This window comes from Euphorbia lathyris, chromosome 1 (assembly GCF_963576675.1).
Source record: "Euphorbia lathyris chromosome 1, ddEupLath1.1, whole genome shotgun sequence".
Taxonomy (NCBI): Eukaryota; Viridiplantae; Streptophyta; class Magnoliopsida; order Malpighiales; family Euphorbiaceae; genus Euphorbia; species Euphorbia lathyris.
The window spans coordinates 12,329,835-12,353,355 of NC_088910.1; the positions used below are offsets into that span (position 1 = coordinate 12,329,835).

The window sequence follows — 23,521 nt, forward strand, 5'->3', positions numbered from 1 at the left end:
AAACCTTGGATTTTCGTTGACCAATATAAAACAGAAAAAAACAAAAATAAAAGATAATGTCAAAAATGCCCCTACTGCTTTTACTTACAATTGGCAACTATTAGAGGCTTTTTTGACATTCAGTGTACTAGTTTTCATCAAATAGAATTAGACATTTGGTGTTACAATTGCAATTGCAAATGTCCCTTTTGATTACATGTGTCCACAATGGTTGCATGGATATTCTTTTGAAATTTTCCCTCCCAAATTTCATCAAATAATTGGTTGACTTATTTATTTTATTTTCAAAATTTTGTCAAAATTTTAAATTTTTTATTATTTCAACCAGAAAAATATATGTTTATGTTTTTTGAACTGAAGACCAACCATATGAAGCATGTTGAAATAATAAAAAAATAAATAGCAAATATTAAAATTCATTCAAAAAATAAATAATCACACTTATATTTAAATTATAATTAATTATATGGTTACGTAAATGATAAAATAACTTGAGCATTATTACATGAGTAGATGTTATTATTAAGGATTGTAGTGTCAATTTCACTCATTGGTCAGCAAACCGCTTATCCCAGATGTTTGCTCATACAGTGGCTTCAGTGTCTGATCGTGGGGAATGGAGTACTACTCCGCCCACCTTTGCTTGTAATGTCTTAGCCTTTGGCTGTTAATTTATATCATTCCGTTTAGTAAAAATAATGATAAAATAATTATTATTGTACGGTTTCGATAGATAAAATGATTACATTGTTATGGTCATTGTTAAAAAAAATAAGACGGCTTTGTTTAGGTATTCGAAATTGAAAATCCGTCTTGATTTTTTCGAATTTTTCTCTCTTGTTTTTTTTTTTTTTTTTGCTCTCAAACGATTTTTATACGCATGGGCTCTGCCTAAGCGATGATAAACAAAAATGTTTTATTAATTTTTTTTATTTATTACTATTCACTTTTGAACATTGTCGCACGGTTCTTCGTATAGTACATATTTTAATTGAATTTATATAATATTTTATTGATTAATAAATAAATAAAATAAAAAATAAATCCAATTAATTCTTGAGAGCTTTGTCCGCGCGACTAGTGCCTAACGTTTTTTACAACCTTGGTTATGATAAGTAATTTCTTGTTATTTTATACATTCAGAATAACATTTTATTGAATTTTTAATAACTTGATAATTTACTCATAATTTATTTTAATTATATTTTTTTGTGTGTAATATGTAGGTTTACAAAAATAGTTGACAAAAACATCAATCGAAAAAATGAGGAAATTATATATTTCTTTCCCAGATAAAAGCTAAGGTGTAAAAATATAGTCGGAAACAATTTTATTCCTAACGTCTAAAATGGTGTAATTTTACCCCTAACGTGCATGCAAGAGCAATTTTATCCCTGTCATTGGCAATTTGGGTCAATTACAGACGTTATTATAAAACACAGATATTTTGTTCCTTTTAAAAAACACCAATTTTATCCTTGTCTTCTCGGTGAAACTTTTTTTAAACAACGCGTACAATATTTTTTATTTTTTTTTAAACTCACGTCTAATTATATGTTTATAATCCGTTACTAATGAGTGATAAAATGACTCACATGTGAAATATAGATGAGAAGATTTATGACCGAGAAGACAGTTTGATGAATTATTTTCAAATTGACCCAACTTCACAATATTAGGTATAAAATTGGTTTAGAATGTCAACGTTAGGGGTAAAATTGCACCATTTTAGACCTTAGAGTTAAAATTACTCCTGACTTGTTAGGGGTATTTTTGCACGTTATCCCTTTAAAAAATGATAAGGTAAAGTTTGCAAACAAATTAATCCCAAAAAATATTTCTATAAATTGATCTATCACAAATCTCCTTTATCACCATATTTATTAAACTTCAGAAAAGTGGAAGCAGAACCAAATCTCCTGTGCTTATAAAATCAGCAACCATCCTTCCCCCTTGACAAAATTCACTAACGAAAAAGCTCCTATACTAATCTCCTTTCTCAAAAAACTTGATTCCTATGGCAAATAACAAAGGTATATATGTAATTCAGAATTTATAAATTCAAGATTCTGAGTTTATTAGTAATTCAGAAACTTAATTATCTCTTTTTTTTTTTTTTTGTGAAGGTAAAGCAGTGGTTACCATTGCAGATGAGAGCTGTGGATCTTCTGTGAATGAAGAGGGTTTTGCACCCAAGAATGAAAGAAAAAGAGTAATAGATGAAGAAGAGGCTGTTGTTGTTGTACCCAAGAAGCAGAAGGTGGCTTGGACTGATTTACTTCATTTTCGCTTCTTGCAAGCCGTAATCTATCTCGGGTTAGAAAGTAAGCATTTCGTTCTACATCAAAATTCATTGACTTACATTGTTTTTATGGAGTTTTCTGGCAATCAATGGGTGTCCAAAACCCCCTTGGATATGTCCATGTCGTGTCTGTAAGCATGTCTGAAGCATTATTTATCTCACCAGTTCATCATGTCTATCTGACTATTAAAAGAATTGATTAATGACCTTGAGATGGGGGTGGACACTCTTTTACCTAAATTAGGTTAAAAGTATCTGTTACAACGAGGGAAGTGTGTATTTCTTCTCTCACTGTATTAGGTATTAGACCGTCTTTTCAAAATCATCCAATTCTCTCTGTTGTGCATAGGCTACAAAATGAATAATAGTATAACAGAGGAAAAGTTATTCTGTAGATCGGGATCAGTTATGGTCCTTCCATATAGATGATGTCACGTTATTCTCCAACTGTTGATATGATATCATTGGAATGGAGAAACACTGTTGGTCCTAGACTACTGTAGAATTTCTCATAACAGAGAGTGCTAGTATTTTATAAAAAAAAATTAGTGATGGATTTAAAATTTATTGATTGGATTACTTAGGGTGTTTTATGGAGATTTATGGGTATTCGTGCACACAAAAATTAAATCTTTTTTTATACTGTTTTATGAACTTTTCTGGTGATCAATGAGTGCTCAAACCCCCCTAGTCGGTCTCCCCTTTGGATTTGTCCTGTCATTGTCTGTATATCCACATTCTTTTTAATTAATTGAATTATTTCATTCATGCAGAGGCTGTTCCTAAAAAGATTCTTCAGTTAATGAATGTTTCAGGCTTGACTATAGAAAATGTTGGTAGCCACTTACAGGTCTGGATCAAGTACCTTTATCTTTCACAACTTTTTTGTACTCTATATATATAAATTATTGAAAATATATAATAATTTATGAAAAGAAATGTAGGAAATGTATGTTATTTCTAAAATTTTGTATTTCTGCTCAATTTAAATTTCTTAACATTGTATTATCCTTGAATTAAGAAAGGAAAAAAATAAAATTAATTAGATTTTTATTATTATTATCATTTTTGCAGAAATACAGAAAGTTTCTTAAGAAGGCAGCAAAGAGTTGTGAAGTGTCGGAAAAGACAATTATGTCATCATTTGCAACGAGCTATAATTCTTTGTTAATGAACCAAAATTACCCCCTATTTCCTCGAAAATCATTGAGCACGTTCCAACAAGAACGTAGAGAAAATTCATCAATTGCAAAAAGCTTCTCTAATAATCATTATCTTGAAGCTTCTACTAGCAATTATGCACCACAATTCCGACATGGACAATCCGGTTTATCAAGTGGTTACGCAAATGTTCAGCGACCAATGTTTGGTGACACAAACCTTTCTCACCAACCAAATCAGTCAAGGTCATTGCTTAATAATAACTTTTATCATTATAATTATTTTTGTTATTATTATTATCTTTGACATACATCACATGTTTAGGGTCTTAAAAAATAAGGAGTCTTAAATATTTTTAAAGCTCGTATTATATATTATTGATATTATTATTTTAAGTTTTAGAAAAAATAATGGAAACTTAACTTTTGGTGGAATACTATTAAATATTAGAAATTTAACTTTTGGTGGAATACTTGAAATAGAGTTGAATCGAAACTAATCGTATCATTCAGATTGTGAATTATAAGATTCTGTTATAATTTAGATTGGCCTATAGACTCGAAATAGATCTGAATGGAATCGAATAGTATGATCGTAAGATTTTAATATCTGTGTTCTAGAGCTTTAGTATAAGGAAGTCCAATCGAACTCAGCCTTGTATCAACTCTGTCACTGTAAATTTCTTTGCTTGACCATTATATAAACTGCATAAGAATGTTTTATTAATACAAATTTGTTCATCAATAACTTTTATTATTATCTGTAACAGATACGGGATTCAAATGCAACCAAAGAATGCTATGAATCGCTTCCCACCTCCTCCAAAGTCAATGTATCAGCAGCAGCAGAATGAACTAGTTGGATCAAACTTTGGCAATCCATCTCCATATTTCCATTCTGGAAATGATGCTAATTCAGCAAGTGTAAACACTATGGGAATAACTACCAGGACTAATTTAAATCCCAATAGTAGTTATTCTGGAATGAGGGTGAATAGCAACAGCTTGCTCGGAACTGGTTCTAATGTTGGTTATGGTTCGGTGAATTGGACTAACAACACTGGAATTGAAAATGCAAATGCTGCCCTTACTAGTAACTATGTGCTTAATCAAGGAGGCTTTTCTTCCGATCCTGCATTTGGTAGCTCGTTCGGACTAGGAGGATCTTCTTCGTCTTCTGGTACATTTGGTACTACTAACCAAGTTCCAAATGATTTTGGTTTTAACCATATAAATGATGTTGCTAGTACTTCTGATCTTGAACGTCTAGTCTTTGGCTCCACCAACTCTACAACTCCTTTCCAGGTAAAATATGTGCACAAGTATGTACAACTAGATTGTTTTAATCCATTGTTAATTTGTGTATTAATTGATGGTTTTGATATGCGTAGCAGGAAGGTGCATTGAACATCAAGAGCCCGTATCAACCTGAACTAAACTTTACTGAATTTCTAAATGTTGATTTTTCTAACTCGTGCACTATTTCCAACAAATCTGCTTGGAATGGCCAATGCTCTCAACAGGCAAGTCTTTTTTTTTCCTAAACTATACATAAAAGTTATATAATTTTGCAAACTCTATTGTCACATTAAACTGGAACCCCTAAACAATATAATGAATGTGAGTCAATTCTTAATTAGCCTTACAAATTGTAAGTCAAAATACCTAATTTAATTCAAGATTATGTTCAAGGACATTCAGTTCATTGTGAAAACCCCTAAATTCTCAATGTGACAATTAGTATTCCAAAAGTCGCTCAGAGACCGTTCCTAAAGGATTGAACTTTAAAAAATGACTCACAACAGCTTGGGGTAGAATGCTAATCAAAGTAGCCATTTTATCTTGTGGTCACATAGTATGATAATAATATTCATATTTATTCTCCTGTATAATTGCTATTGATGTATCGCAACATAGCTCTGATACCATAAAAGACTTTGATTTAAATAAAAGTTACAACCAGCAGTGTTCATATGGATTTTAATGGTCAAATGAATTTGGTCATTAACAATTAGATCTAAGCTTATTAAATCTAAACCTTAGTATGCTTGAAATCTCTATCCTAGAATTTTAATAAGTCTTGATCTAACGGTGAATAACCAAATACTACATGATTATCAAAACCCGGTTACAACACAATTACTTATAAATCCAAGTTAGGATAATAGGTAGCTAATGATTTAAAAAATCATCCAAATAGGCTTGGTTGAATAACCATATTTTAAGCACTCATCAGATGGTTTTGTCAATCTAGGATTAAGGTTTGGGTTTTGACACGGATATATATATTGATATGTTTCATCAATATTACAAGGAGTGATTATTGTTATAATAAATGCTCTTTTCCATATTGTTAAGTATAGTATAACTAGATTGTGTATTGATTGATGGTTTTGATATGCCTAGCAGGAAGGTGCATTGAACATCCAGAACCCGTATCAACCCGGATTAAATTCTAATGAATTTCTAAATGTTGATTTTTCTAACTCGTGCACTATTTCGAACAAATCTCCTTGGAATGGCCAACACTCTCAAAAGGAAATTTTTTTTTTTTTTTTTTGTTCTTTTTCCTCTGTATATCAGATTTATATTATTTTGTGAAGTCAATTGTCACATTAAATTGAAACCCTAAACTATATAATGAATGTAAGGAAACCTAATGTTGGTTAAACTAGGGTTAGGGTTTACTTGAGTCAACTCTTAATTAGCCTTACAAAGAAAGTTAAAATACCTAATTTAATTCAAGATTATGTTCAAGGGCATTCAGTTCATTATGCTCAAAGTGAAAATTAGTATTCCAAAATGTTGTCTGTGTTTTTAAATCAGACACACATACATATTGGCAGTCTCTCACAAACACACCATACATATCTATTATAAAGCACTGACTCTTCTGGGGTTGGAGTCGCCGTGTCCGACTCTCCGGACAAAGGGACACGTGGGACTCGCATCCTAGTTTTTTAAAAAAGAAAACCAATAGGTTATCCCTTCCTCCGCCACCAATTACAAAACCAAAGCATATAAGATAAGAGATGATACTGTTAAACCTTATTCTAGCACAACAACTGATTCTAATCCCGCAGATAGGATAAGAGTTGTTTTTTATATATATATTTTTACATAATATATAATTAATTATATAGAAATATGTTGGTCCGGCGCCTATGTCTCATATTTTTTTAAAATATCTTTTGCAGCACTAGAGTCAGTGTTTCATAGATACATATGTATAGGCTTAGGATTGAACTTTATAAAAGGATCCAGCAGCAGCAGCTTGGTGCAGAATGCTAATGAAAGTAGCCATTTTACCTCTCTAAAGCATAGTTGTGTGGATCTAGGGTTAGGGTTCGGTTTTCACAAGTAGATATGCATTTTTCCATATTCGGTTAAGACATTTAAACAAGATGATAGTTTCTAATTAGTATTGTTAATTATATTCATCTTGATTAATTGTTTATCTTTTTACAATTCCAGGGTGCAGAAAATGCCAATTTTGGCAGTGATGGAAATTCTACAAATGGGTATTTCTCAAGTTTTGATCAGGCAAGCTTACTTGATAAAAATCTATTTGGTTCAAGAACATGTGTTTATTCTCACACAATATAACATGTGTTTGTGTCATACATTTTGCTTTTTTGTAGCCACAAGGCAGTTCCACTGAAGCACCTATTGATTTAGAGTTCAACGACATGCATCAACAAATAGGAACATTTGATGAGAATCAGGCTTGTGAGGTACATATTTTCCATGTCTTTTCATAAAAGTTATAGGTTTTTTCCTTCAACAGGAAACGCTTTATTGTACGCACCCGGCGCACCATGTCATCTGTATGCTAAACCAAACTGACATTAAATTGTGATTTTATGCAATGCAGGAGTGGGGAGAGGATCTCTTGAACATCATAATTTGACAGTTGACTAAACAGATCTAGATTCAATCATGAACAATTTTTATGCTTCAAAAGGTTGAATTTAGATTTTAAAGTGACATTAATATCTGATCTAAGACTTTAGTTTGGCTTTGTTGTAATTTCATTTTCTTCGTCAAAGACATATATAGTTTGCTTATATTTCTTTTTTAATTTTATAAGTGAATGAATTAATATGCAATTGGTATATTATTTGTCTCTAAATCCAAATTTCTATCTTGCCTTCATCATATGATGGTAACACACTTGTCTAATTAATCTAACTAACAACAATAGGAAAAGATAGAATATAATGTTGTGGTTCAAGTTGAATCACAGCAAGGACAACAACACCTTCACAATCATTTCCACATCCCTCTCGAGACAACAACAAACAAACTCAATCATATATGTTATATTAATATCCGACACACCCCACACGTAAATGCCCCTCAAGCTTGCAGCGTGTCCAACACAGGCCCAACTGGCTATGTGTTTTTAATTCCACAAATTAATGAGATTGTCAGAACTCAAACCCTTGACGGTTTGGTCCAAACGGCTCTGATACCATGTCATGAAACTGTTTGAACTAAAAGTCATGTCATATAATAGGATGGTGAACCGAAATGCCAAGATCTTGAAGAATGAATTGAATCGATTTCAACTCACAACTAGTAGTGGCCATATTAAGATATTCTACTTTTGCAAAAGAACCAATAATTGTATTTTGCTTCTTAGTTTTTTAGGAAACAAGAGATGAGCCAAGAAAATGTAGTAACCTATCACTGATCTCCTTGTTTCCTTACATTTTTCCCAATCTGCATCGCATTAAGCATTGACCATATTCAGCTTAGATGAACTAGAGTAAAATAGGCTAAAGTGGCTCGTATCTTTTTGATAACGAAGAACTGACAAAGCTTCTTTTAGATGATGATCACAAGGAGTTTGAATATAGTGACTCAATTGTTGAGCCACAAATATAATGTTTGGCCTTGTGAATTGCAAATATAAAAGTGTGCCAATTAGTCTTTGATAGACAGAAGGATCAGAAAGTGGTATGCTAGATTCATAAAGAATGATTCCATGAGTTGGGTTAGCTACACTTGCAGCATTAGAAAGCCTTACATCTAGATGATGTCTCTGATGTATTTAGTTTGTGACCTAGCAATTTTAATGCTGAAAAAGTATTTGGCTATACCCTCTATTCAAAACTAAGATGGTTTAGGGTTTTGAAATCGAGAATCCGTCCTGATTTTCTTTGATTAGTTCTTATAGGCAAATTTTAGTCATTTGGGCTCCGCCTCAACCCCACTTAGGGTGCCTAGACGCTGCCTAAGCCATGATAAATAAAAGCATCTTTTATTAGTTGTTTCAATGATATTGTTGTTGAAATATTAATGTTGACATATTTTTAAAGGTATATGTTACAAATGTAAGTGTTTTTCTATTAAATAATTATATATTATTATGTTTAGATAGTATAATACCTATTTTAATTGAATTTATATAATAATTTATTAATTAACAAATAAAAAATATAAAAAAATAGATTCGATTAATCCCCACCTAATTCCAATTATGTGGGCTCTATTAGCGCCTAGCACTTTTTACAATATTGGCTCGACTCAAATCTTTGATACTAAACAATTTGTGAAGAAAAGTTGACATCAGCAGTTAAGGCATCTGCACTAGATTTCATAATAAGGATGTCATCTACATATACTACATATATGAGCAAAGTTAGGAAGAAATCTGACTTAGAATGAATAAACGTCATGTGAATCTGACTTAAGATAAGAGGTGGTTAGAAAGTTGTTTCTACCACCTCCCTAGGCCATAAATGGATTTGACTAAAGCTAGTTTGAACATCGGAAACTATTCTAGATTAGACATGTTCATGAGTTGCGTAGAATTGGGTTTCGATCGAACTACACCGGGCTTATGAATAGAAACTTCAATCCAGGCCCAACCCAACTTATACTAAATATTCTTTGGATTTGGGCCGGGTTGGGGCTGAATTAGAGAACCTTAGTTCCACCCACCCATACTACTTTTCTATATATACACATAAATCTCAATTTTTCTCTCAAGATAAATTCCAACTAACAAAAAAAAAAGAGCGGCCCGATACACTACGTGTCCCTGCTTAAGCAAGGGTTTAGGGAGGGATCCAACTAACAATATTATGGAAAAAACACTGAAAATGAACACTTCTGTATTTAATAGATTAGGTTCAAATAGGTTTTGGTTTTATTATGATATATTAATAAAACTAGAAAATAAATAAGTCTTATAACTGACACAAGTCGAATCTTTTTTTTTTAAGTGAAGTACCATTTTATATTTGAGTTTTATTAATAAAATATAATAATATAAATCTTAATTTATAAAGTTTAATGATATACAAATATATAGGAAAAATTACACAGAAATTCATATTTTAAAAACTGTTTACAACTATATCAAATCATAATTTTGAATTATGTCAAACTAATAAAAGCATTATTTTTAATCTATTTTAAGAATTAGAGTTTATAAATTCAGAGTCTAGAATATATTATCTAGGATTTATGATTTATTAATTGGAATAATCAACGCCTTCATGCAGTTCTGCCTGATGCTCTAGGTTTCTAGGGCACGCTAGGGTTTTCTTGCCTCTGTGGTGCTTTTTTTTCCTTTTGATTCCCTAATTTCTTCATTCAAAATCGAGTTACGACCTCTTTCCCATTGGATTCACCATGGCTGACTTGGTGGATGGCCTTTTGAATAAACTGTCGATTGACTGAGGAAGAGGAAATCGCCGTAGATATTACTACGATACCTACTGCTAATACACCAAAACCTCTTGGCAGGCAAGTTGGTCTCTTCGAAACCTTTGAATCTAAGGTCAATGGCTAATGCTTTTCACAATATATGGAAGACGAATAAAGGCTTTCGTTTCAATGATTGTGATGATAATAATTTTACTATGGAATTCCAATCCCATCGTGATAGGGAACGTGTGCTGTGAGACTCCCCGTGGCACTATGATTGGAACTTGGTGATTGTGCAGCCGATTGAAGGGGTGGAACTAATTACTGAATTGGATTTCTCATGTTGCTGTTTCTGGGTTCGCCTGTATGACGTGCCTATTTCCTGCCGTAGGCTGGAGACGATAACAAAAATTGTAGGAGGTTTGGGGGATGTGATTGAAGTGGATGAAAATAGGAGTAGTTTTTCCCTATTCCTCCTTGCGAGGGTTAATGTGGAAATCTCACGTCCCTTAGAGGGATAAAACTGAAGATGGGTGGGGACTAGGTGAGATGGGTTAGCTTCCGCTACGAGAAATTGCCAAACTTCTGTTACGATTATGGTGAAGGAAATTAAGGCTAAGGTATAGCAGCGGAAATATAAAAATTTTAGCCTACTTCCTTTTAACCATAGGATCCGTTAATCGTTATTTCATATAAAGAGGGATAAGAAGGAATACCTTTTGAAGAAAAATCTACCGTTGTTAAAGAAGCGCCCACAATTCTTCTCCGAGTTCCCAAGCACGAAGTATAACACGGTGAGGTTAAGTTAGAATCAACCGTATGAGATGCAACCAAAATAGATTCACTACACCATAGATTGGCTAGTGCAACTCTTTTTCAAAACGTGTTGCCTTAAAATGTTGCATTAGCTAAATTTATTTGATTGCTACTGTTCATATATGCCTAACGTAACACTTCTACAAAAGGTGTTGTTATTTTATTTTTTTTAGTTGTTTTATTTGAGCTAATGTTACATTCAAACAATATTTACAAATAATGTTGCATTATTGAACTTGATAATTATATAAAGCAACATTTAACGATTTAAAAAAATACATATTAATGTTGCAAAAATAATAATAATAATAAATTTACCTAATTTTTAGATAAAAATGTATTAATTAACAATACATTATATTTACTTAATAATTTTATTTCTTATTCTCTGCTAATTAAATTGGCTTTAAAATTCACACAAATTAATCCCTAAAAGTTTCATCAAATTTTTAGGCTTTAAAATTTCCCTCCATGCTCTCAAAGTAATTAAAGATACAAAAATTAATAATAAAAATCATATGTTGAAAACTAATTGAAGTATATATTTTTTTTGGTAGGAATAAAGATATTAAGAAAAAATAATATTTCTCAAGTTGTTTTTTCTCTGCTATTAAGTTGGCTCTAAAATACCATACTAATTAATTCTCTAAAATTTCACCAACTTTTGGCTCTAAAATTTCCCTCCAATTAACTCCTTCCAAAACATGAAAAAATTTCATTCCCCCCAATTATTTCCCTCCAAAAACCCTAAGGAATAAAAAAGAAAAATTACCCTCTCTATTTTCTACTTTCTGGAAGTTTAACTTTAGCTCACCTTTCTCTCTCATCTTTCCCCCTCCAATGTTGAACCCTTTAGATCGAAAATAAACCTTTCCCCTCATCGCAATATCTCCCTCCAACGTTCTGCCCTTCCTATTTCGATCCAAAAATTATATTCTCCTTGATTATTTCTCTTGGTATGGCATCACCGGTGGTAGCAATCGAAGAAAGGGAACCCAAATTTAGGGCTTTTTTCGGTTCTTACTTCATGACCGAGGTTTGTTTTTTTCTTCTAAATTTGTATTTTTGCTTTCAGATGGGGAAAGAAATGGGGATGGGTTGATGAATTTTTTTCCAAGTTACTCATGTGGGTTTTAGGGGATCATAGGAAGTTCAACATTAAATGGATTTTTGTTCCAGATTTACATTGATTTGTTGTGAACAATTGCAAGCTTTGCTTTTGATGTTGTTAGAAGTCATATCTGCACAATAATTACTGCAAAATACAATTGAAATTGGTTTCCTCTATAATCTAACTAAGTTTTCTATTTGGTAAGCTCTAAATTCTTAATATCAGGGTTGGAAGATCTCTCATAATATGCTATCTTATTCAAACGGTTTAAAGTTGATCAATTTATTGTTCAGATGTTCGATTTGTATCTAAAAAAGCAAAATTGGGGAACAATTTTCCACTAAAATCTAATTGAGTTTTAATAGTTAGGGTAAAGATTTAGATTTTCAAAATTGCTTATTGAAAATAGAGAAACTCTTTTCATATTGGAAGTTTTAAAGTACTCTAATTTCCTCTTTTCATAAGAAGGAATAGCTTTTGAAGAACAATCTACCGTTGTTAAAGAAGCGCCCACAATTCTTCTCCGAGTTCCCAAGCACGAAGTATAACACGGTGAGGTTAAGTTAGAATCAACCGTATGAGATGCAACCAAAATAGATTGCCTCTAATTAACCAACACAAGATCAAAGAGAAAGAAAGATAGATGAAATTAATCGATCGATGGAAGCCGTATGAATTCTTGTCCACGAACTAGGGGATGCAAATTCACTTTCTCTCTCTAATTGTATGTTTCGAAAATCACAATAAGGGGAGGGGTTAGGCTTAGTCGAAATTCATGTAGTAGGGGGTATATATAATAACTTGTATCTAAACCCTAGTTAGATAGGAATATGTTACTTAATAGGAATTCAATTCGGAATAGGATTCCCAATTATTATCTTATAATATATCTAATATATCTAGGATAATAATAAATAACCTAATTGGATAATAATAGGAGTATATTAATCTAATTAAAACTCCTAACTTAATTATCTCTTAATTAATTTAATTCACAAACCTAATCAAATTAGGATTAATGGAATTAAAATATTTCCTAATTTATTATATATAAATTTCGGCCTCCCCTAATTAAATGGGCCTTACTGGGCTCATTTGGGCTTCCATCTATTAATGACATCCATCTCTCTTTTGGTTCCAAGTCTTATGTGTGATCCATTAGGTTCTTACTACTTCTGGCCGTATGCAACTATTAAATTAATTTCTTTAAGAATTATATTTAATCCTTGCATAACGGAATGATGTACTAAGTATGTTATCGGCAAGTCTGTAATCATTCCCCTAGAGTCCGTTAAGAAGACAGGTTGATTCTGTCGTTAACCCTTCCGTATTAGTTACAGTATAATTCAATCCTTTATCAACTACATCCTTGAACTGAATCTTATGACTATGGGTGATGTCAAGTCATATATAGCGAGACGTTCGTTTTACTTGTATAGGCCGAGTCAACTCAAATAGATAGGTTAAGTGAAATCTGTATTTCTTACTCTTAAGCTATCACCTTGCAAGGATTTAGAGTCGAGTCTTCCACAAACGATCCTTGGATGTATCTCCCATTAATCGGGAGTGATAAATGCTCAATCCAATGTATAACTACCCTGACATTACCTCCTGTGACACCCAACCTTTGCAGTTCACACCCCAGACTCATCTCTGTTAAGGATCGTGGGACCGCAGGATCAAAGTCTCACATTCAGTAATTCAGGATGACCAATTAACATTCCTTTGAGTCTCAGGATTAGTTATACCTATTAATACCAATGAGATGAACAGGTGACAAGGATGAATCTACCCATCCTATTATCTCAAATCGGATCCCCAATCCTAATGAACGACGTTTCATCGGATCTATGTAACTGTCCAGATATCTATATATATGAAGCTTGTGAGATCAGCTTTCTGTCGGACAGAAGACATTGTTACATACAAGTCTCAACAGTGATATATCAATCCTAAACATATCACTTGACTTGGGGTGGTTTTAAGTTTATTAGTTTATTATAAAGTTTTGTCTCACTTCATGCTTGTATGAACACTTTATAATCACTTTAAACAAACTTACGGATTTCCTTTTATTAGACTTTATTTAGTGCTTAAAAGGGATTGCCTTTATATAGTTATAAAACATATATCTCATTAAAACAAATTATATAAAGAACAATTCATTTACATTAAGTTTGTATCCTGCAACAATTGTCTATAGGACACTAAACCCCAACATGTGGAACAATTGGTCATGTTCATGAGGATTGTGAAACATGTATTAAAGAAAGGGAGGACGGTTTTTTGCATTATGATCCTTCTGTCCGAGCAACACCGGCTAAAATACATCAAGTGGAATGTGGGATTAAAGTTCAGAAGGAAATAGGAAGGAGAGAAAAGGAGGGAACTAACAGTGATTATTCAAGGTCAGGGACTAGGCGTGGATTGTTCCAGGAAAACCACAATACGGCCTCTACCGAATGTTTAGACTCTGCTAGCTTTATTCCGGCTACTGGGGAAGCGGATGAACGGCTACATATAAAGCCAGTAACCTGAATAGACCTCATGTACATAGGGTGAAACTAAAAAGAATGGGTCGTGCGAATCATCAGAAGGTAGTTAGTCCTAAAACAGCATCAAAAGCACAAAAGGGTGGCGGCCCATGATGGGCCCCATCCTACATTATGAAATTTTGAGTTGGAACGTCCAAGGTTTGGGTAATGCATGGATACTCTGAGCCCTTAAAAAAATCATGAGGGATAATCACCCTGAGGTTTTCTTTATTATATAATCAAGGTTATGTAAACAGGACATCAGTTATTTATGCACTTTTTTCTCTGAATTTAATTTATTTTTTGTTGACTCTATTGGGGCAAGTGGATGTTTAATTTTGGGATCGAAGAAAGAATTGGATCTTACTATCAACAGATTTTCGAGACATTGTATATACTTTTCTGTTAGGCGGCACGAGATCACATGGAGGGGACTTGGAGTCTATGGTTGGCCTAAAGGGAAGCTCAAGAAGAACACTTGGGAGCTTATTAGACACATTAGCTCTGTTGACACGCAACCTATGCTCACATTTGGGGATTTTATTGAAATTTTGTGGAGCTTTGAAAAGAAAGGGGGTCGTAATCTTATCAACTTTGCGAATGCCTCGAGGATTGTAATCTTATCAACTTTGAAAACTCGGATTTATAGTTTGCCTGGGATAATCGAAGATCTGGGAATGACGCGGTGTGGGAAGTACTTGATCGATTTGTTACAACCGCGGATTCGCATCAATTGTTTCATGATTCAGACATATGTACTCTACCAAGGACATGCTCGGATCACAATCCAATTATGATTGATCTCGAGGGTCCGAGAATGATAGTGAGAAGATGGAATTTTCACTTTCGATTTGAAAATATGTGGGTCAGGGACCCTGGTTGCCGATATGTTATTTCTTTGGGGTGGCGATCCCCACCTTCTTCAAACTCTAGAATCAGCGGTAAATTAACATCAGTTACCCGGGCCCTAGTGGAGTGGAATAAATCTGTATTCTGCTTAGTTAAAGAGCAAACTCGACAGGCTACTGATCAGTTGGAGGTATTGCAACGTTAGTCGGATTCTGCTACTCGGGATCAGGAAATAGCGATCAAAGCACAGTTAAATAGCCTTCTCGAGAAGGAGGAGATCATGTGGAAGTAAAGAGCTCGTACTGACTGGTTAAAATTAAGGGATTTGAACACGACGTACTTTCACGCTAAAGCTTCGGCCCGACGACGCACCAACACAATTCACCGTATTAAAAATTCAGTTGGGGGATTGGGTTTCAGGACAACAAAATATCGCATCAGTCATTACTGGTTACTTCAGAGACATTTTCACCTCCTCGAATCCTACGGATGGGGTGGATTTTATTCAGGCGGTGGATACCATTCTCAGTACTGAGCAATGTGACCTACTCCAGGAGCTATTTACTAGGGAAGAGGTATTTCATGTGCTACATCAGATTCATCCAATGAAAGCCCCGGGCCCTGACGGTATGTCTTTATGCTTTTAACAAATCTATTGGGATATTGTTGGTGAGGATGTCTCACGGGTGGTACTTAACTTTCTTAATAATGGAGTCATAGCTAAATCGATTAATCAAACCACAATTGCTCTAATTCCCAAAATTAGAAGTCCATAAGTAGTTAAAAATCTCCGACCCATTGCACTATGCAATGTGCTTTACAAGCTAATTTCTAAAACTTTTGCAAATCGACTAAAGCAGGTTTTGTTGGTCCCGTGTGATTAGTTCCAAGGGGGGGGTTAGGAACTAATATAACTTTTTCGAATTTAATTAAGCTGACTTAATATATTTTCTTGAGTTAGTTAACTCAGCTTTGGTCAGCACGGCCGATTATAGTGTAAGACAGCTTTAGTCAGATATTGACTAGAACTATTTTACGTATGAGTTGGGAATTGACACTATTGTGGTCAGCTTCCAACTCAGCACTCTTATTTACTCAGTGTCAGTTTAAATAGTTTATATGCTGAGTAAATATGACAAGCAACACATATAGATATACATATATATATATATATATATTGAGAGAGAGTTAGAGATTACTCAGTACAACTTATCCTGGTTCGGCCTCTCCGCCTACGTCTAGTCCCCAGAATCCCTCCGGGCTTTTTAAATCCAATACTGAGCTCTTTAAAGGTAGAGCACAAACTGTTTACAAGGCAGTTGAATATGCAAGAGTACCTTCCTCTATTCGTCTACTCAACTCCTACTAAGTGTTATAACCAAACACCTAGATTTCTCTACCGCTAAGCACTCAACACCGAGTACTCAGCACAACACTCTCAATTTTACAATTGATACAAATTGTTCTTTTCGGATGAAGAACACTTTAGATGATTACAGAAAATCAATCTAGCTTTTACACAAGAATAGAAATTTGGTGTAAGATCTCTTTTGGCTTTTGTGTGCTTTGTATGTATGCTCTTTTTGTTCTTGTTGTAATCGGATAATGATCCAAGAATGATCATGTCCTTTTATAGTTGAGGTCTGAAGCAGAAATGGTTTGAACTTTGGATTTGTCCGTTGATCCAAACGGCTCCTTTTTGAGACAAGTTCTGGTCAGCTTCAGTTTTGCAGGCCAATCCTGTTGTCTGAATTTCCAGTCGTCAGATTTGTCTTCTTCTCGCAGATTTCATCTTCTTGTGCCAGTTTGTCTTTTAGCAAAAGAACAGTTGACCCATGCATCTCCAAATTGGCTTTTGCGTAATTTCAAGGTTTCTATTATTGGTGCAGACAGTTGTCGGAGCTTGTCTTTTAGCAAACGGATCATTCATGATGTCCTGAAGATCACTCAGCTTATCTTTGATAGCCGTTGTTTGTGATTGTTTGCTAATAAATATAATGAGTTCTCATTTACTCAGATTCCATGGTCAGCTTCGTTCTGCAAGACATAGTTCTTGGAAGACTTTTCTACTTTTGATATTGAGTTTTCGTTCCACTCAGCTTCTTGATCTTTAAGCTTCTGTTCTGAAGATGACTTATCTTCACTCACGTTGAGTTCCACTCTACTCAGCTTGTGCTATGATCTTATGCTGACTTCGTCTTGTCTTACTTTTTATTTCTATTTGTATTTATATTTATACTTAACATTGAACAAACATATTAGTACGATTAAATCAAAGCACTTAAATTTAATTGTCCCTTAATCATGGATTAACTTAAATAATTTTGTCAAATCAAAATCATGTGGAAAGGTGTTTCAACAAACTCCCCCATTTTGATGTTGGCAAAATATTTATTTGATGGAACTCAGCATTGAGATTCCCCATGATTGAAATTCTTTTTAAGCTTCTGAAATCACTCCCCCGTAAGGGTTGCATCTATTGACTTGACTTAACTCTAAACTTTCTAAGATTTAATTGAGTAAAGTTAAGGCATGCTTATGCTGACTTAGTTCAGTTCTAGACCTTCCAAGATCTAATTTAGATGAGCCTAGGTCAGCTTTCAAAAGAGGTCAACATGTGAAATATGTTTTGACTCAGTTTTGATACATGGTTAGTTTGATATCAGAGTTATGTGAAACCTTTTTCAGAGCAAATGTATCAAGTCTAATGTATACTGAGTATATTCATTTTTCTTTTGTTTGTTTGTTCAATTAAGACAGATCAGCATAAAGCACAATACGTAAGTAAGCATCGCATACGATTAATCAATTTGGAATAAGAGATGCATAATTCTATAGATAGTCAGCAAGACAAAATACGCATAAAAATACAAGTCAAGAATAAACCCTAGCGAATCTAGCCAGAGTATTTCTTCCTATTGACTTGGACTTGGGCAGGATTGACTTTGCCTTTTCCCTTTTATTGCTGCTAACTACCAGATGCTTCTCCTGTGTGCTGAGTTCTATTAGCTTGTTCTTTCTCCCCCGTTTTTCCACCATCGGGCGGAGGAGGAACGAAGGTGTCGTTGAGAGTAGCACGAGTTAATCTCACGGAATAAGCCTTAAGCCTTTTCGTGCTTTCCCTTAGACCATTAAAAACTGGGATACCATCGTCCAAGGTATCACGTGGAATTCGGATAGAGGCACTGAGCATACTCAATATATATTCTTGAGATTTTCCTACCCATGTAATAGTGTCAGTTAGCATGGCATAAGCTTGATGGTACATCTTAAGCAAAGCCGAATCATAAAACTGACGTTGAGCATTCGTGTGACGCACATGTTTGTAGGTGGCTCGGGAGTATTGCAGCAGTTCGTTTGTCTTGAGTTGATCAGTTTCCATTTCCTCTTTACTCAAGTTGAGTAGACGGACAGCTTCGCTAATTTGTTCGACCGAACATTGAGAAGTTGAGGAGATTAGCTCGCGAGTGCCGGTCAGCTCAGAGTTCAACTTGGTAAAATGTTGATTCAACTCAGCAGAGGTAGCATAGCCTGTGTTGACTGCAGATAGAGCATTGATTTAGCCTTGAAGGGAATCCATGTGATTCACCATCATTAACTGCAGTTCGGCCAGCTTGACGATGGATTCTTGCTTGGGTTGCTGTGTTTGGACCGTTGTCATGACACTTATTAGATCTTTGAGACCCTTGATCTCATTTAGGAGCTGAATGACAGACGAGATTTGTGGTGACTCAATATTTGCAGACCCAGTAGCATCGGCATGAGAAGTGTTCAAGTCCTGAAGAATAGTTTGAGCGGAGTCAATAATGTGATTCCCGGACTCAGTAGCGTGAAGATAGGCGTATGTTGTTTCAGGAATGTGCTCAGTTGCCGGAATTCGAGTGGAACCAGAGGGGCCAGCTTGGTTAACAGTTGGGCTTTTATTTAGGTCAGCTGCAGGAACTGACTTCTCAACATTCTGCGATATTGGAGTGGAAGGAGGTGGATCTGCAGAGATATTGACCTGCTCAATGTTGGTTTGAGTTGGTGCAGGAGGGGTCAACTCAGTTTGAGCAGGATTTTCCTTTGCATGCTTTTCACTTTGAGCAACTTGGACTTCGAGCTCTTGCTCGGCAGGGATTGGATTTTCTGGAGTCTTGGCTTGTTCCTCAGGATGAGTAACAGAGGCTTGCTTTTTCTGTAGTTCATTTGGAGAAGACTCAGTGGGGTTGGAGAAGAATTGGAACTGCATGTCCAAGAGATCGGTGATGGGATCTCGCAGAGGAGAATCACCCAAAAGATCTATAACTGGCGACTTCTGAGCCTTTTTCTTAAGTCTTCTCAATTTCTTAGCCTTTGGAGGAGAGGGGTCAGCTCGAATAGAATCAAGAGATTCAGAAGGTGAATTTACCCCTAGGTCAGCATGTTCCTTTGCTGTTGGCTCAGCTTGTTCTTCAACCAGCTCAGTGTTAACTGCCTCATGATGCTCAACCTTTGCTATTCCTCAGCATCAAACTGACCTCCGAGATTACTCAACTCTTCTTCATCTTGGTCAGCAGGGATTTTCTCAAGATCAATTTCTTGACTTTTGGCGAAATGTGAATCATCAGAGATCACGAAATCAAAAGGAGCAGCATTTATAAGACTTAACTCCGAAGATTTCTTTTTCCTTTTCTGCAATGGTTGTTCTGGAGTTTCCTTACTCTCTTCTTCAGGCTTAACTTGCCTTTTTCTTTTCTCTGCTGACTTAGGTGTGTCCTGAGTTTGCTCAGCATCAACTTTCTTCCCCTTTGATACAAACCTGATTTTCTTTGGAACAGCATCAACATCTTTGGAACAGGTTTGAATTGCTTTCCTCTTCTTCTCTCGCTTGGCTTGGCTTGGTTAGCAGGTTCAGCCACGGCGTTCTTCCCTTCCTTGGGTTGCACGTCATGTACATCATCAACTTCTTCCTCATTTTCCTCAATGACCCCTTTTCCCTTTTTGGACTTGAGGGGTTGGTTGTATACTAACCCAAACAGTAGAGCAGTTGTGATTTCAGTTGCCCAAGTCTCAGTTTCATTAATCAGATCTATTTGATGATCTTCAAGGATTCTTGTAATGAGGGACCCCATCCTGAGTTTCCCAGTACTTTGTTGAAGTGCACCGACAAGAAACACCGGCATGTTGAGTGGTTGATAGGTCAGCATGTGCCAGATGAAGCACTGCTCAAAGTTTGAAGCTGATGATGCTGAGTTGATTTTTGGGAAGATAAAGTTAGTCAGTAGGTAGTGAGCCATCTTTTGATTCTGACCCATGCATGTACTAGCTATTTCCCCTTTGTGGTCCGCCGGCTTACAGAACGTCACTGTGTGATCAAGTTTCTCCTTTGTAGTCCTGAATTCTTTCCCTTTGGCTGGCAGGTTTAGCAGGGTTGCTAGATAAGATGGGGTAATCGTTATTTTCTGGATTTTGACATGGGTTACCAGATGGTTAGCATCTTCTTCGTCAACACGAAGGTTGGAGTAGAATTCCCTCACTAACCTAGGGTAGGCTTTACCAGGAAGAGAGAAGAGTCCAGCCCATTCATTTTTTGAGATCCATTCACAGAACGATTGCTCAGCCGTTACGAAGCTCGGAGAGAACCACCGACAATGAAGTACTTCATGGTTCTTAACGCTTTTATAGACTTTGAGGAAAATCTTTTCATTGTGCTGTTTGTCCTTCTTTTTCTTCTTCTTTTTCGAAGAGGTTGCGAGGTCAGCTTGAGGACTCTTACTTGAAGTTTGGTCATGATGACCTTGTCCTTTGGTGGGAGTCTCGCTATATTCCTACTGAGGAGGAGACTTAGGGTTTTCATCAGAGTGATTTCTATCGTAATCACCACCGGAGATATTCTTAGAGTCTGACATGATTTTCTCAGAGATTTTCGAGAGGTTTTAGGATTTGGAGAGTGAGAGAGATGAAAATCTATTTGCCATGGATTTTGAGTGTAAAGAGTGATAAGTGGGAATTCTTCCACTATTTATAGAAGTTCGAATTGATCCTAAACGTTTGAACTAGCCGTTTTACCTCGAAATAATCAATCAACAAAGATCCTGGCATTTATGACATGTTCGGCGCGTTCGTTTTCTTCATTATTACGATTACGTCACCCTAGGTGGCTATTTATGGCATGTGTGCTAGCATTAATTGGGCAAGTGAATTTTATTCAGTTTGTTAGAATACTGAATGTTTTGTGGTACTGAGTGCACAGTTTTACGTAGAGGGTTTTCATACCATTTTAGTAACTCATCTTAAGATAATCACTAAGCATGTATGTCTTACTCAGCATAGGGTGATTTTCTATAACACATATTAAGCTCAGCATGTAGAAGTTACTAAATTAGCATAAGTCACTCAGCATGGTAATCACTCAACATTCAATTAAGCACATAGTATTATTGAAGAGGATTAGACATACCGATAGCTTCTCTTAATATGCTGAATTGCTCACGAGCCAAAGGCTTAGTGAAGATATCCGCAAGCTGGTCATCTATAGGTACATAGGTCAGCTTGATCTCACCCTTGAGTACATGATCTCTAATGAAGTGATGCCTTATGCTGACATGCTTCATCCTGCTATGTTGGATTGGATTTTTGGATAGGTCAATAGCGCTTTTGTTATCGCATTTGACTTCAATTGTTTCTGTTTTGACTCCGTAATCATTAAGCTGTTGCTTAATCCATAGGACTTGAGCCACACAGCTTCCAGCAGCAATGTACTCAGCTTCAGTTGTAGACAGGGCAACTGATGACTGCTTCTTGCTGAACCAAGATACTAGACAGCTTCCAAGGAAGTGACATCCTCCCGAAGTACTTTTACGTTCAAGCTTATCTCGTCCATAGTCAACATCAGTGTATCCAATGAATGTGAAGTCATTTGAGGTTGGATACCATAAACCTGCATAAACTGAGCTCTGCAAATATCTAAAAATTCATTTTACAGCTATAAGGTGAGATTCCCTGGGGTCAGCTTGATATCGAGCGCAATAGCATACTGAGTACTGAATATCAGGTCTACTAGCAGTAAGATATAGTAAAGAGCCAATCATACCTCGATATATCTTACTATCTACTGACTTACCTTTCTCATCCGTGCATAGGACAGTGTCAGTACCCATTGGGGTTGATATTGGTTTACAGTCTTCCATATCGAACTTTTTGAGCATTTCCTTGGCGTACTTGGACTGACTAATAAAGATGCCATTCTTACCTTGCTTGATTTGTAGTCCAAGGAAGAAGTTGAGTTCGCCCATCATAGACATCTCGAACTCAGTTTGCATCTGTTTACTAAATTCTTTGCACATAGATTCGTCAGTAGCACCAAAGATTATATCATCTACGTAAATTTATGCTAGCAGGGTATTTTTACCCTTTTTCTTAATGAACAAGGTTGTGTCAGCTTTTCCTCTGACATGATTCCTGGTCAGCAGGAAATTGGTCAACCTCTCATACCAAGCACGTGGTGCTTGCTTTAGGCCATACAGGGCCTTCTTGAGTTTATAAACGTGGTTTGGAAATTTTGGATCTTCAAACCCTGGAGGCTGACTAACATATACCTCTTCGTTTATAAAGCCATTAAGAAAAGCACTTTTAACATCCATTTGATATAATTTAAAGTTCATATAGCTAGCATATGCACACAATATACGTATAGCCTCTAACCTAGCAACAGGAGCAAAGGTCTCACCATAGTCGATGCCCTCTTGCTGACTATAGCCTTGGGCTACAAGTCGGGCTTTGTTTCTAACTACATTGCCTTGCTCATCTAGTCTATTCCTAAAGACCCACTTAGTTCCTATGGTCTTTTGATTCCTAGGTTTTGGTACTAAATCCCATACCTCATTTCTTGTGAATTGATCAAGCTCTTCTTGCATAGCATTGATCCAATATTCATCGTGCTCAGCATCGGCGAAGTTCTTTGGCTCATTTATTGAGACGAATGCAACATTCCCGAGATATTTTCTAAGCTGATCTCTTATCATCAGCTTGTTGTCAGCGGCATCAATAATGGACTTCTCCGAATGTCCTCTTGGAATTTTTATTTCTTTAGGTAATGTTGAGTTGTCTGGAATAGGTGTTTCTACAA

General features: G+C 35.4%; 1 protein-coding gene and 1 long non-coding RNA gene across 2 annotated transcripts; both read left to right on the forward strand.

Annotated features, from left to right (window-relative positions):
• The first annotated feature begins 1,903 nt into the window (after positions 1 to 1,903).
• LOC136216961 (putative two-component response regulator ARR21) lies at positions 1,904 to 5,006 on the forward strand. Its single transcript, XM_066003514.1, has 6 exons — positions 1,904 to 2,033; positions 2,127 to 2,324; positions 3,076 to 3,134; positions 3,377 to 3,708; positions 4,233 to 4,767; positions 4,857 to 5,006. Exons 1-6 carry the CDS (start codon positions 2,018 to 2,020, stop codon positions 5,004 to 5,006), a joined length of 1,290 nt encoding a protein of 429 aa, XP_065859586.1. The 5' UTR covers positions 1,904 to 2,017.
• A 1,604-nt stretch (positions 5,007 to 6,610) lies between these two features.
• On the forward strand, positions 6,611 to 7,537 carry LOC136216154 (uncharacterized). Its single transcript, XR_010683196.1, has 3 exons — positions 6,611 to 7,005; positions 7,104 to 7,196; positions 7,337 to 7,537. It is a non-coding gene; the product is annotated as an uncharacterized lncRNA (long non-coding RNA).
• Positions 7,538 to 23,521: the final 15,984 nt, after the last annotated feature.

Bases quoted from the DNA above. Each gene is read 5' to 3' on its own strand.
- LOC136216961 (XM_066003514.1), top strand. The intron at 3,135-3,376 runs GTTGGTAGCCAC...TCATTTTTGCAG, and splicing joins CAGGCTTGACTATAGAAAAT to AAATACAGAAAGTTTCTTAA. The intron at 3,709-4,232 runs GTCATTGCTTAA...TATCTGTAACAG, and splicing joins CACCAACCAAATCAGTCAAG to ATACGGGATTCAAATGCAAC.